At 41.2% G+C, this 15,819-nt stretch overlaps 1 protein-coding gene and 1 non-coding gene across 2 annotated transcripts in view; both read right to left on the reverse strand.

Moving 5' to 3' along the window:
- CFDP1 (craniofacial development protein 1) overlaps nucleotides 1-15,819 on the reverse strand; it is a 136,868-nt gene that overhangs the window by 106,672 nt on the left and 14,377 nt on the right. The window contains exons 2-4 of the mRNA XM_054453550.2: nucleotides 9,865-9,982; nucleotides 7,836-8,055; nucleotides 7,126-7,253 (exon numbers count right to left, since the gene is read on the reverse strand). Coding sequence (XP_054309525.1) covers nucleotides 7,126-7,253; nucleotides 7,836-8,055; nucleotides 9,865-9,982 — 466 coding nt within the window. The remainder of the gene's footprint in view (nucleotides 1-7,125; nucleotides 7,254-7,835; nucleotides 8,056-9,864; nucleotides 9,983-15,819) is intronic.
- On the reverse strand, nucleotides 4,647-4,764 carry LOC129016411 (small nucleolar RNA SNORA76). The gene has a single exon (XR_008494810.1). It is a non-coding gene; the product is annotated as a small nucleolar RNA SNORA76 (small nucleolar RNA).

Raw genomic sequence — 15,819 nt, forward strand, 5'->3', positions numbered from 1 at the left:
TACAAATGGCCTGGACTCTTAAAACAAAAAAAAAAAGCTTAAAACCAATGCTGTGAAATACAGGAAAGACATGAAAAACAGTTCTAAGTACAAGGAGTTTAAAAAAGACCAAATGCAAAATCAACAACAACAAAAAAAGACCAATTATGGTTTTCATCTTAGATTGGATCTTAGAGGTGGCTCCGTAGCACAATGGATAGCGCACTGGACTTCCAGATTGGATCTTAGATTGAACAAGAAATACAGCTATAAAGTACATTATTGGGATAACTAGGGAAAAACTGAATGGAATCATTTGTACATAGTGCTCTTCAAGTTTTGACTGCAAAACTACCTGTTATTGGTCCAAGATGAGATGGGCACAGAAACTGTATTTAGAAACTTGTAGAGCAATTTGACAATGTCACAATACTCAAGACATGAGCAGTGGGCCCTTCCATTAAACAGAGTATAAATTCAGTTATGTCAAATTTGCAAGGTGAGTCATATGTGATATGAATTATCAGTCACACGCAGTAGGACATTACAATGTGTGTGATACTTCAGAATTATCTTGTCAACTAAAGCCCAAAAATGTAATAAAATGTAAGCATTTATTTTTATAATTTATTTTGACAATCATTTTGTTAATTGTAATTTTTAAAATTTATACAGGTGCCAGGCATGGTGGCTCATGCCTGTAATCCCAACACTTTGGGAGGCCAAGCAGGCAGATGCTTGAGCCCAGGAGTCTGAGATCAGGCTGGGTAAACCCATCTATACAAAAAACACAACAGGCTGGGCATGGTGGCTCATGCCTGTAACCCTAGCACTTTGGGAGGCTGAGGTGGGCAGATCATTTGAGGTCAGGAGTTCCAGACCAGCCTGACCAACAAGGTGAAACCTCATCTCTACTAAAAATACAAAAAAAATTTAGCCAGGCACGTTGGTGCGCGCCTGTAGTCCAGCTACTCAGGAAGCTGAGGCAGGAGAATTGCTTGAACCCAGGAGGTAAAGTTGAAGTGAGCTGAGATTGTGTCACTGCACTCCAGCCTGGGTGACAGAGTGAGACTCCATCTCAAAAAATAAATAAATGAGCCAGGCGTGGTGGTATGCACCTGCAGTCCTAGCTACTAAGGAGGCTGAGGTGAGAGGATTGCCTGAGCCCAAGAGGCAGGGACTGCAGTGAGCCAAGACTGCGCCACTGCACTCCAGCCTGGGTGACAGAGCAAAACCCTGTCTCAATAAAAAAAAAAAAAGAAAAAAGATTTAAAAAGTTATGTAGATGGTCAGGCATGGTGGCTCACACCTGTAATCCCAGCACTTTGGGAGGCCAAAGCAGGAGGATCACTTGAGGACAAGAGGTCAAGACCACCTTGGGCAACACAGCAAGACCCCAACTCTACAAAAAAATAAAATAGGCCAGGTGCAGTGGCTCATACCTGTAATCCCAACACTTTGGAAGGCTAAGGCAGGAGGATCACTTGAGCCCAGGAGTTCAAGACCAGCCTAAGCAACACAGGGAGACCTCGTCTCTAAAAAAATAAAAACGAATTAGCTAGGCATGGGTGGCCAATGCCTATATTCCCAGGTATCAGGGAGGCTGAGGTGAAAGGATCTCTTGAGCCTGGGAGATCATGGCTGTAGTGGGTCATGAGGGTGCCACTACACTCCAGCCTGGGCAACAGAGTGAGACCCTGTCTCAAAAAAATTAAATAAATAAAATATTAAAAATAAATAAACAAATAGGCCGGGCGCGGTGGCTCATGCCTGTAATCCCAGCACTTTGGGAGGCCAAGGTGGGTGGATCACGAGGTCAGGAGTTCAAGATCAGCCTAGCCAACATGGTGAGACCCCATCTCTACTCAAAATATAAAAATTAGCTGGGCGTGGTGGCACGCACCTGTAATCCCAGCTACTCGGGAGGCTGAGGCAGGAGAATGGTCTGAACCCGGGAGGCGTAGGTTGTGGTAAGCCGAGATCGCACCACTGCACTCCAGCCTGGGTGACAGAGTGAGACTCCATCTCAAAAAATAAAAATAAATAAAATAAATAAAAATAAACAAATAGGCCGGGCGCAGTAGCTCACGCCTGTAATCCCAGCACTTTGGGAGGCCGAGGCAGGAGCACCACTTGAGGTCAGGAGTTTGAGATCAGCCTGGTCAACATGGTGACCATCTCTACTAAAAATACAAAAATTAGCCAGGCGTGGTGGCAGATGCCTATAATCCCAACTACTCGAGAGACTGAGGCAGGAGAATCGCCTGAACCTGGGAGGCGGAGGTTGCAGTAAGCCGAGATCACGCCACTGCACTCCAGCTTGGGTGACAGAGACTCTGTCTCAAATAAATAAATAAATAAGCAAACAAATGAATGAAATAAAATAATTAGCTAGGTGTGGTGATGTTCACTTGGGAGTCTGTGGTGGGAGGCTGACGTGGGAGGATCACTTGAGCCCACGAGTTCAAGGTTACAGTAAGCAATGATTGCACAACCACACTCCAACCTGAGTGACAGAGTGAGATAGCGCCTGTCTCTCAAAAACAAAAAACAATCCTAGTACTTCCAGGCAAGAAAGCAATTTAACATGTTTTTCAGTAGCAAATAAATTATAAGGGTAAAAATGCAAGTTAGAAGCCTAGAAAAATAGTGTTTCTACAAATTAACACATTTCAGAGAATGTTCTGAATTGTATTTTCCATTAAAAAAATATTCACACATGGCTGGGTGTAGTGGCTCACACTTGTAATCCCAGCACTTTGGGGGACCAAGGCAGCAGGATCACTTGAGCCCAGGAGTTCAAGAGCAGCCTGGGCAACACAAGTGAGACGACATTGCTACAAAAAAATTTTAAAAGTTAGATGGGCACGGTGGCATATGCCTGTAGCTCCAGTTACTCAGGAGGCTGAGGTCAGGGGAAATCAACTGAGCCTCGTAGGTTGGTTGAGGCTAGCATGAACGACAGAGCAAGACCCTGTCTCAAAAAAAAAAAAAAAAAAAAAAAAAAAAGGAATTAATAATGTATAGGAAATTCGGGCTTCCAGAATTCCTTTTTCCTTTCACTAAAAAATAACTTTCATTATAACTTGACGGGATAAATTATTGAAAATGGCTACTAATGAAGCATTTAATACAAACTTTGAAAACACAGTATCACAGGCAGGGTGCGGTGGCTCACACCTGTAATCCAGGCACTTTGGGAGGCAAAGGCAGGACGATCACTTCAGCCCAGAAGTTCAAGACCAGCCTAGGCAAAATGGTGAAACCCTTCTCTACAAAAAATACAAAAATTAGCCAAGCGTGGTGTATGCCCGTAGTCCCATACACTCGGCAGGCTGAGGTGGGAGAATGACTTAAGTCCTGGAGGTTGAGGCTGTAGTGAGTTGAGATTATGTCACTGCACTCCAGCCTGGGTGACAAAGAGAGACTCTGTCTCAAAAAAGGAAGGAAGGAAGGAAGAGAGGGAGGGAGGGAGGGAGGGAGGGAGGAGAGAGAACGCACGCACAGTACATCTTTTACTTTTATCCAGATTTATTCTGGATAAAGGCAAAAAATGAAAACCTTGAACTAAATGAAACTGCTTTAAAATGTATACTTCTGATCCCATGAAAATATCTCTGTTACACCCTGGCAGATCCCACGTTAAAAAAAAAAATCTGTGTGAAGGATGGAAGGGTGGACGGAAGGCAGGAAGGAGAAAACCAAGAAAGAAATAATTTACATATAAATTATCCCCCAGGAGGAGTACAGTCATCAATACAACTTAGATTAACAAGAAAGAAACAAGCTCTTTCATCACAATAAAAACTTTAAATATTAATATAAACAGTAGGCCGGGTGCAGTGGCTCACACCTGTAATTCCAGCACTTTGGGAGCCCGAGGAGGGTGGATCATCAGGTCAAAATTTCAAGACCAGCCTGGCCAACATGGTGAAACCCCATATCTACTAAAAATACAAAAATTAACCGGGTACGGTGGCAGGCACCTGTAATCCCAGCCACTCAGGAGGCTGAGGCAGGAGAATCACTTGAACCGGGGAGGCGGAGGTTGCAGAGAGCCAAGATCATGGCCACTGTACTCTAGCCTGGGCAACAGATCAAGACTCTGTCTCAAAATAACAATAATTTAAAAAAATAGTGTTTATTCAAAGTGTGTGTCTGACATTTATTTAATACTGAGAATTGATATTTTACTCAGCTTTTCGTTTTTTGTTTTGAGACAGAGTCTCGCTCTGTTGCCCAGGCTGGAGTGCAGTGGTACCATCTCGGCTCACTGCAAGCCTACTGGATTCAAGCGATTCTCCTACCTCAGCCTCCCAAGTAGCTGGGATTACAGACGTGCACCACCACACCTGGCTAATTTTTGTACTTTTAGTAGAGATGGGGTTTCATCATGTTGTTCAGGCTGGTCTCAAACTCCTGACCTCAAGCAATCCGCCCACCTTCGCCTCCCAAAGTGCTGGGATTACAGGCATGAGCCACTGTGCCAGGCCAGCTTTTTGTTTTAATAACAGAATAAAAGGTAACAGTGATTCCCTGTATATTAACACTTTCAATGAACAGCCTGTATAATTACAAAATTCTTTCCTTTTTCCTGTCTGCGGTTCATTTTGACCACATGCATTGAAATGTAATGTTATGTCTATTAAATCTTTTTTTTCCCCCACACCTGTCGACAGAGGTTAAAAGGCCCACACTTGGAAGGGGCAGGTGGCCCCAGTTATACACACACACAGTGCTGTGGTGCTGCAGCCTGAGCCCCGCAGCCACAAAGAGAGGCAGTAGGGTATCTGTTGAATCTTAGTAAAAATTTAGTTATCTTTTATATTTGTTTTTCTAGTAATTCCTTTTTATTGCGTTTTTAGAAAAGTACTGGTCTGCAATAGATTGAAAATTTTAAGCTGGGGTCCCTCACTATAGATGGTAATCTGCTCTAATATTAACTTTACTGAATATGAGAGTTATATTGTGTTACAATGGAGAATGCCCTTGGTCGTAGGAGACAAGTGCTAAAGTATTAAAGGCTGATGTGTCACAATGTCTACAAGTAATTCTCAAAGGATTCAGCCAAAACAAAAGTAAAATCCAGATACAGATGGTGAGAGAGAGGCAATACATTAACCAGTGGTGAATGTGGATGATAGGTATGTAGGTGTTTGTTGTAATACCATTCTTGCAACATTTCTATAAGTGTGACATTTTTCAGAAGAAGAAGTTAGAGAGAAATTTTTAATAATAAAAAGTTTTGTTCCATACCATTTATAAAAGTGATAAGGGCCAGGCAGAGTAGTACATCCCTGAAGTCCCAGTTACTTAGGAGGCCGAGGCTGGAGGATCGCTTGAGCCCAGGTGTTCAAGACCAGCCTAGGCAACACAGCAAGACCCTTTCTCAAAAAAAAAAAAAAAAAAAAAAAAAAAACAAACACAAAACAAAAAAACCGATAGTGCCAATTCTTTTCCCTAAATATATCTTCACTAGATAAATAATTGTTGAAAACATTACTTTTAAGAATAACAATTTTAGGGAAAATTGTATTTTCAGAGAGCCTACAGGTCTAATTAATTACTGCCAATGAAAATCAATGTGCCCGCCTATAAAATTATTGATTGGCACTTCCTCTGTTCTCATTTAGCTCTAAATCACAAATCTGCTATTTTCACATAATACAATTGAAATAAACGGGGGAAGGGAAATTACAGGGATGTGTGGCTCTTACCTAACAGCCAGGAGGCTAACCTGGTCAAGGCATTAAGCCCTTACTTAACCTATGGTAAATAAACCTTATTAATCAATCAGAAAAATATTATTAAGCTAAGAAAATAATATTGAGGCTGGGCACAGTGGCTCACGCCTGCAATCTCAGCACTTTGTGAGGCCGAGGCAGGCGGATCACGAGGTCAGGAGTTCAAGACCAGCCTGGCCAACATGGTGAAACCCCGTGTCTACTAAAACTACGAAAAAAATGTCCAGGCACGGTGGCTTACGCCTGTAATCCCAGCACGTTGGGAGGCCGAGGCGGGCGGATCATGAGGTCAGGAGATCGAGACCATCCTGGCTAACATGGTGAAACCCTGTCTCTACTAAAAATATTTAAAAATTAGCCAGGCATGGTGGCGAGCACCTGTAGTCCCAGCTACTCGGGAGGCTGAGGCAGGAGAATGGCGTGAACCCAGGAGGTGGAGCTTGCAGTGAGCCAAGATTGCGCCACTGCACTCCAGCTTGGGCGACAGAGTAAGACTCTGTCTCAAAAAAAAAGCCAGGCGTGGCAGCTCATGCCTGTAATCCTAGCACTTTGGGAGGCCAAGGCGGGTGGATCACCTGAGGTCAGGAGTTCAAGACCAGCCTGGCCAACATGGCGAAACCCCGTCTATACTAAAAACACAAAAATAACACGGCATGGTGGCACAGGTCTGCAATCTCATCTACTCAGGAGGCTGAGGAAGGAGAATTGCTTGAACCTGGGAGGTTGAGGTTGCAATGAGCCGAGGTCGCACCCTGTATTCCAGCCTGCACAATGAGAGCGAGACTCCATCTAAAAAAACACGAAAACAAAACAAAAAAAACTACAAAAGAATTAGCTGGGTATGGTGGCGTGTGCCTGTAATCCCAGCTACTTGGGAGGCTGAAGCAGGAGAATTGCTTGAACTGGGACCCGGGAGGCAGAGGTTGCAGTGAGCCGAGATCACGCCACTGCATTCCATCCTGGGTTACAGAGCAAGACTCCATCTCAGAAAAAGAAAATAATATTGAAACCAAATTTCTCTCCTTGTATTTTCAGTTCTTATCTGATTTCTGAGACTTCAATGGGGCTCATATTGCAGTCAAGGAGAGTAATAAAGGGAGACATGACTTACCAAAAGTCAGAAAACATGGCAATGATCAAGCGGAACAAAATACTTAACTCTTACATTCCCTTGCTTCTGTTCAGCTGACCACTTCGTAAAGCTCAAAAACTACACTGCTATATGTGAAAGGACCTTTCTCATGCTCCCTGATAATTTATAGAGCCAGTTTTCCTTGAGTTCAAATATAATTCTCCCAAAATATTATGATGGATTGAAATGAGGATAGATGGCTAACACCAGTTAGAGAGAGACGCTCATTTTTAAAAACACTAGTTTCAAAGTTTGTGAAGGTTCTCTTACCTTACTTCTTCACCAGCAAAATCAAACACCTTGGTGATTTTAACTTTTTCTGTTTCTTTAGGTTTCTCTAGCTCTTCTGCTTTTACCAACAATTTACTTGAACTTGTCTCTTCAGTCTCCTCTCCCTTCTACAAAAAAAACAAGAAATGTAATCAGTTTCACCAAAACATGAACCATATTGTTTATAGCTACTTTTTTTTTTCTTTGAGATAGCGTCTCACTCTGTCGCCCAAGCTGGAGTGCAGTAACACAATCTTGGCTCACGCCAACCTCCCCACCTCCCAGGTTAAAGCGATTCTCCTTGCTTCAGTGTCCAAAGTAGCTGAGATTACAGGCAACCGCCACCACACCCAGCTAATTTTTGTATTTTTAGTAGAGACAGGGTTTCGCCACGTTGGCCAGGCTGGTCTCGAACTCCTGACCTCAAATGATCCGCCTGCCTCAGCCTCCCAAAGTGCAGGGATTGTTGGTGTGTGGCACTGCACTCAGCCTATAGCTACTCTTAAATGTTTCATCTCTAACCAGTTAAAGGCCTATTGGAAACTTATATGATTAGAGAAGCTTATTCTCCTACCATAGGAAATGCTTTGCTTTTCACTTAGTACAATTGTTATCAAAAGGCATCTGGTCGATTTCCGTAGGCTTCAAATCTCAGTAATAATGTAGGGTATTTCTGGAGAGGCATTTCCCTCATTAATGTCTCAACTTACCTTAACTTGTGTACTTGGGGGCACTTTTGATTTTGGTCCCACATCATTGAGGAAGCTGGCCCAGAGTTCGTCCTCCTTCTTTTTCCTGGCATCCTCTGATCCAATGCCTTTTTCCTGCTCTGCAGCTTCATCTTCCTCCTCACTACTGCTTCCCTCAGATTCTGAATTGGCATCCTCCTCTTCCTCTTCTTCTAATGAGAGGCCACCTTGTCTTCTCTTCCTAATCACCAGCAGTCACAGGGAAAAGGAAAGACAGCACAAAATGATTTCAGTTATCCCTCTCCCTATCCCAAAGGTAATCTTATAAACCCAAGAACATTTTAAATTCTGGGACTACTGATTAATATACTGAAGTGAGTAGAAGAGGTAAGCTGAAATTTTGTGGAAGAAAAAAAAAGAATTGAAAAAAGAACTGAGCTCTTACTGCTAACTTTTCTCCAATCACTTAAAATTAAAGTATAACGTTCTCCTTCTAAATCAGGACCAGCTGTTTTCACAAAGAAAACATCCAAATCACCGAATCACAGAATTAATCTACCCAGAAAGAATATTCTAAGAACATATTATATGCGCCAGACATTGTTGACTTTTTAAAGCTACTCCATTTGTAGAACAAGTTCTATTTAGAAGAGCCTCAACTTTATTTGCCCTATTTCTTCCAAGAGTTCTCAAGGAAAAAGAAAAAAATCCATGTTTCTTCCCACTTTCGGAAGAAATGAGAGCTGGAATATAGAAAAATTCAAGGACAGGCCAGGCGCGGTGGCTCACACCTGTAATCCCAGCACTCTGGGAGGCCGAGGCCCACACAGAGATTCCACTACCTTTTTTCTCTTTTACTTCATATAAACTTTCATCACAACAAGATGAGAAAATTAGCTGGGCATGTTGGTGGCTGTCTATAATCCCAGCTACTTGGAGGCTGAGGCAGGAAACTGAACCCAGGAGGCGGAGGTTGCAGTGAGCAGAAATCACGCCACTGCACTCCAGCTTGGGCAACAGGGCGAGACTCTGTCTCAAAAAAAAAAAAAAAATTCAAGGACAAAAAAACTGGGCCCAAGACTTATAACAGTATATTGCTTCTTAGACTATTTTGACTTTAGGTGAATCAATCTAATATCTACAATTCTTTTTTCCTTTTCATAAATGATAATCTGCTTTTTGCTTCAATGCCCAGGAAGACAGAAACACCCAAGTGAGGTAAAAGACTTCTATGGAAGATGCCCTTATCTAAGTTAAATAACCTGTCAGAATTTTCATAATTTTCATGGGAAGAGAAGCCCATACCAGGCCTATGCCAGGCAATGTGCTAATATCTGTATTTTTAAAATGTAATTGCATACATAACCTTAAATTAAACAATTCCACTTCTAAATGTTACATTTACAGATATATTTATACATGTATACATTTATATATTTATGTATACTTTGTATACATGTATACAAAGAATATTCACTGCAGTCTTGTTTGTTGTAGTAAAGACTAGATACAATCTAAACATCCCTCAATACAGGAAAGCCTAAATAAAGTAAGGCCTATTCACATAACGTAATACTATGAAAAGGAGGAGATACTGCCATGGTACTATCTCCAAGATGTGAAATAAAGAGAAATGAAAATAAGAAAGTGAGTATGCTACTATTTATATTCTTTTCTAAAAAAAAAAAATGAAGAAAGAAAATACAGACATATATGCATTTGCATGCACAGACTATCTCTGGTAGCATAGTTCTTCAGAGGCAAAGCAACAAGGGCTAGGAACAGGGTAAACATCTTTTTAGGGACTGAATTTTCTGTTTTAACCATATGTACATATTACCTATTAACATTTTCTTTACATTAAAGCTCAAAATTTTTAAAGCTTTCCAGAGACTAAGAAGTTAATCCTAAAATAACAGCAAATGTTTCCCTCAAAGAGAAAAGGGTTAGAAACTCTGGCTTCATTAAATCTATCATAAGACCAATCTTGGCACTCAGGATGGTTGTGACAATAGCCCCTAACTTCTAAGGGCCTTGAGGGCAGCATCACCTGGCTGGAATGCTCTGGGCCTTTCTTTTTTTCCCTTGGGTTTTCTGTGTCTGCTCTTCACCATCCACTTCATCTTCCTTCACTAATTCATTTACATCATCTTCACTATACTCTCCACCTGAAATCACATAACAGGGTGATCAGACAGGAATAAAGGTTTTCACATCAAGATGAGACATTTTCATTAATACAAGCTTTCACACCGAGACATTTTCATTAAGAAAAAGTGAATTTTCCCCTATTCTTCACCTAACAAAAACATCATTTCCTTGGGGAAGTCTTCTCTGCCCCTGAAGACTACCCTATGTTCTTCTATCCTAGGCTTCCATGGCAGTCTCTAGTTCCCCTCCATAACTCATCCCACTTATATTTAATGTTGGTAATTTCTGCTGTGCTCTATACTCCAAGAGGACATAAACCCTGTTCATCTTGACTTTTAAGTATTCACTAAATGAATGAGTGAATGAAAAGAAATTTCAATTCTATTAAAGTGTTTCTCAAAGAAGAAACTGATGCACTACCTCATCTTGGGTATCTTTCAAATCTAATTTAAGAAATACTTTGTCTTCTCAATAAAAGAGGTTTAAAAGGAAACCTAAAGACTTCCAGTTAAACATAGCAGAAAGAACAAACACACCCATGTCCCATCTTCAGACACTGACATTCAAGGGTCCCCAACAAAAGAGCGTTGCTTGGATGTCTGACCACATGCTGTGGGTACCAGTCAATAAACCAACCCTGCCCACACAGAGATTCCACTATCTTTTTCCTCTTTTACTTCATATAAACTTTCAATTGAAGTGTACATACCAAAAAGCACACAAATCTAATATACAGTTCAATGGAATGACACACAGTGAACATGCTTGCATAACCAGGGCCTCAGCTCGAGGAACTGAACATTACCAGCATCCCAGAAGGCCCCTTGTGCTCCCTTCCAGTCACTAACCACTGCCCTACCCCTAAAGGGAACCAATATCCTGACTTCTAACGTCATGGGTTAGTTTTGCCTGCTTTCGAACTTTCAACAGAAGCCTGCAGTGTGTACTCTTCTGTGTCTGGCTTCTTTTATTCAACCTTATGTTTGTGAGAGTCACCCACATTGTTGCAGTGTAGCTGTGGTTTATTCATTCTCACTTCTGAAGAGTAAATAGTATTTCATTGTATGACTATAGCATAATCTGTTTATTCATTCTACTGTTGATGCACAACTAGGTTGTTTCCAGTTTGGAGTCATTACAAACAGTACTGTTTTGATACTCCTGTGCATCCAATCAGCTTTATGTATTTATTTATTGAGACGGAGTCTCGCTCTGTCACCCAGGCTGGAGTGCAGTGGAGCGATCTTGGCTCACTACAACCTCTGCCTCCCAGGTTCAAGCGATTCTCCTGCCTCGGTCTCCTGAGTAGCTGACATTACAGGAGTGTGACACCACACCCAGCTGATTTTTATATTTTTAGTACAGATGGGGTTTTACCATGTTGGCCAGGCTGGTTTTGAATCCTGACCTCCGGTGATCCACCCGCCTTGGCCTCCCAAAGTGCTGGGATTACAGACATGAGCCACCGCACACGGCCTCCAATTAGTTTTTAAATACTTCACTCATAATGTACCAAGGACCACCAAACACTTGAGAAAAGCCTCCAATATGAAACGCAAGATTCAAGACAAACAGAAAGGAATTCAGAGGAAACAAAATTAGTGCAGAAAGAAGGGGTGGGGAGGGGGACAGATTAAAAACTTAAGGAAAAAGGCTTTGTAATTAATATCCTCAAAGAGATAAGAGAAACTGTGGCATCCATGGAATAAAAATAAGACTTTTAAAATAATTCAAACAAACAAAAAAGCTCGTAAAAACTAAAACAATGATAAAAGAGATTAAAAAAAAAAAAAAAAAGGTAGACCAGTGGCTCACGCCTATAATCTCAGCCCTTTGGGAGGCCGAGGCAGGTGGTTCGCCTGAGCCCAGGAGTTCAAGACCAGCCTGGGCAACTGTGAAACCCTGTCTCTACAAAAAACACAAAAATTAGCTAGGCTTGGTGGTACACACCTCTAGTCTAAGCTGAGGCAGAAAGATCACTTGAGCCTGGGAGGTCAAGGCTGGAGTGAGCCAAGATCACACCACTGCACTCCAGCCTGGGTAATAGAGCAAGACCCTGTCTCAAAAAAATAAATACATAAATTAAAAAATTTTTTAAAGGTGATGAGAAGGAGCCAGCTGTGTGAAAATCTGGAGAATAAGCATTTGAGGCTGAGGTGGAAACAATCAATATCCAAAATGGAATTCTGTTTGACATCCCAAACACCAAGGGCTAAGTGACAGTGTTTCATGAAGAGAGCAGTGAGTTCCTGGTTAAGACAGCAATCTGAACACACAAATGTAATTTTACTTCCTCCTGAACCTAGTGAGACCCCATATCTACAAAAAATTTTTAAACATTAGCCATGCATGGTGGGGCATGCCTATGGTCCCAGCTACTTGGGAGGCTGAGGGGAGGATCACTTGAACCCAGGAGGTCAAGGCTGAAGTGAGCCATGAACACGCTACTGCATTCCAGCCTGGGTGACAGTGAGACCCTGTCTCAAAAACAAAAACAAATACCACCCCAAAATACAAAGAAACACAAATGTATTTACCTTTTTATCCAGCAGTCCCACTTCTATCCCAGAATATATAATAGGTTATTCACTCAGTACTGTTTGTAGTAACAAAAAATTAGAAACAGCTCAAGTTGTCTCACAGTAAGTGACTGGCTGAAAAGGCTATGGTCCATCTAAATAATGGAATACCACAGTCATTACAATGCAATGTGTAAAATTTCTATGTATTTACCTCCAAGATATACTCTTAAGTTAAAGAGAAAAAAAAGGAGAGGAAAAGCAAAAGAACAGTGTATGAAATATGCCAGCTTTGGATGAAGAAAAAGGAAGAATTAAGAATATGCTTATATTTGTTTGTATATGGAAAAAGCGACACTAAAGGATAAACAAGAAACTAATGAAAACAGCTCCTTATAAGGGTCCGGATAAAACAGAGTAGAAGCAAGAGTTCACTGTGTTTATCTCTCTACAGAACTTTGAAAATCCCTTAAATTCAGAAGTTTGAATAAATAAATATAACTGTATACCAAAATGATAACATAACCACATAAACAAAAGATCTATTCCCAGGACTTTAAAAACAGTATTCTGACTATACATCTTCATCAAGATGCATTCCAAAGACAAAAAAAAAAGTTCTACTCTGTGTAGTAACATCAATGTTGGTATTTTGAAACTATTTCCTTTATATCACAGGTTAAAGCAAGTAATTAATCATGTTAGGAATCTAGATCTTCAGAATAAGAAAAATGACACAATTATAAAATCAAAGAAATTGGCTGGGAGCGGTGGCTCATGCCTGTAATCCCAGCACTTTGGGAGGCTGAGGTGGGTGGATCACCTGAGGTCAGGAGTTCGAGACCAGCCTGGCCAACATGGTGAAACCCCATCTCTACTAAAAATACAAAATTAGCTTGGTGTAGTGATGCATGCCTGTAATTCCAGCTACTCAGGGAGCTGAGGCAGGAGAATTGCTTGAACCTGGGGGGCGGAGGTTGCAATGAGCTGAGATGCACCATTGCACTCCAGCCTGGGCAATAAGAGTGAAACTCTGTCTCAAAAAAAAAAAAAAAAAAAAAGAATTAAGAATATCAATATGAACTCTAACCCTTTTTTTTTTTTTTTTTTTTTTTAAGATGGAGTCTCGCTCTGTCGCTCAGGCTGGAGTGCAGTGGCACGATCTCGGCTCACTGCAAGCTCCACCTCCTGGGTTTTACGCCATTCTCCTGCCTCAGCCTCCCGAGTAGCTGGGACTACAGGCGTGCACCACCTATGCCTGGCTAATTTTTTTTGTATTTTTAGTAGAGATGGGGTTTCACCATGTTAGCCAGGATGGTCTCGAACTCCTGACTTTGTGATCCGCCCGCCTTGGCCTCCCAAAGTGCTGGGATTACAAGTGTGAGCCACCGCGCCCGGCTAACCCTTTTTAAGTATTTCCTAGTTTTGTCCACTAGACAAACGGCATACAAACTACATCATTCTGGTAACATCAAGCATCTCTAAAGTTCAAAGTTGAGACCATTTACCACAAAAAGGCTCCCTGAAAAAAAAAAAAACTCACTTCAGGTCTGAGGCAAAGAAAGCACAAGGTAAAACCAGGACATTTTTCTGTGCCAGAAAACCAGGAAGCTATTTAAAAATAATAGATCAAGGACAGGTGCAGTGGCTCATGCCTGTAATCTCACCACTTTAGGAGGCCAAGGTGGGTGAGTATGGGGGGGAATGCTTGAGCCCATGAGTTCGAGACCAGCCTGGGCAACAGAGCAAGAGCCTGCTTCTACAAAAGATTTTTAAAAAATTAGCCAGGCATGGTGGCACGCACCTGCCTGTTCCATCTACTGGAGAGGCTGAGGCAGGAGGATCACTTGAGCCCAGGAACTGAAGGCTACAGTAAGCAAGACGCCGACTCATAAAAAATAAATAGTAATAAAAAAAGATCAAATTAAAAGGATACAAGATCCAACTTGAAAGAGCTTCTACTGGCCAAAGCATTGAAGACCTGAACATTAAAACAGTTAATTGTTAGAAAATGAAAACACACTGAATCAATAAAAATCTGTGAGCCCCTCATGATATCAAAAGACAGAAAAAAAATTTGTATCATTTTAGACTATTTAAAATTACTACCTATTTTGAAAACTGTAATTAAGGGAAAAGAATTAAACATTTATACTGTTCCAATTGATAAAGGAAAGCTATACTTTACAGAAAAATGTCAACTAATAAATACAGAAGAACCACAGAATTAGAAAGACATCACTTCTCAAACTCTAATGACAGCAGTAGTTTAGGCAAGGGTTATCAAGTAATGTCAAAAAGCAATTTAAGAAGCTGGGTGTGCCAGAGGCATTTGAACCAGAGCAACTCCATCCTGAATAGCGACTGGGTAAAACGAGGCTGAAACCTGCTGGGATGCATTCCCAGGAGGTTAAGGCATTCTAAGTCACAGGATAAGCTAGAAGGTTGGCAGAAGATATAGGTCATAAAGACCTTGCTGATAAAACAGCCTGCCGTAAAGAAGCTGGCTAAAATCCACCAAAACCAGCGCCATGACAGCTTACAAATGCCATGGCAACGTCAGGAAGTTACTCTAAATGGTCTGAAAAGGGGAGGCATGAATAATCCACCCCTTGTTTAGCATATAATCAAGAAATAACCATAAAAATGGGCAACCAGCAGCCCTTGGGTCTGCTCTGTCTATGGAGTAGACATTCTTTATTCCTCTACTTTCTTAATAAACTTGTTTTTACTTTTCTGTATGGATTTCCCTCTAATTCTTTCTTGTTCGAGATCCAAGAACCCTCTCTTGGGGTCTGGGTCTGGATCCCCTTTCAGGTAACAGGTAGTCTCAGCTACCTCAGAAGCTTTCTTGAGCCCAGGAATTTGAGTCCAGACTGAACAACACACTGAGACCTCCATCTCAAAAAAAAAAAAAAAAAAATTTAAAAAGCAATTTAAGTTTTAACCATTAAGTATACTGTCACAGGGAATACTTTCCAGTTCTAAAAGTTCCAAAGGAAAAAACAAGTATACAAGAGAGGGATCAGACTGTTATCACCCTGATTTAATAGTCACCACTATAGTTATCAACCAGATATTGTGTCTTCTGATGCTATTCAAACATCAGACGTCCATCGATAATGCATTCTAGCCAAAGTATTTCATTGGAACCCATCAAGCATTTAGATCTAACTTCTGATTTACAGAGAACCGAAGGAACAAAGGAACTAAAACAACACCATGAGGGAATAACCAGACAAATCCAAGAGGTGAGACATGCTGCAGGACGTATGGCTTGATCTTTTCAGCAATCTATGTCATTATAGAAAGGGGAGTGTGCTAGATTAAAAGAG

Source organism: Pongo pygmaeus, chromosome 18 (genome assembly GCF_028885625.2).
Source record: "Pongo pygmaeus isolate AG05252 chromosome 18, NHGRI_mPonPyg2-v2.0_pri, whole genome shotgun sequence".
NCBI lineage: Eukaryota > Metazoa > Chordata > Mammalia > Primates > Hominidae > Pongo > Pongo pygmaeus.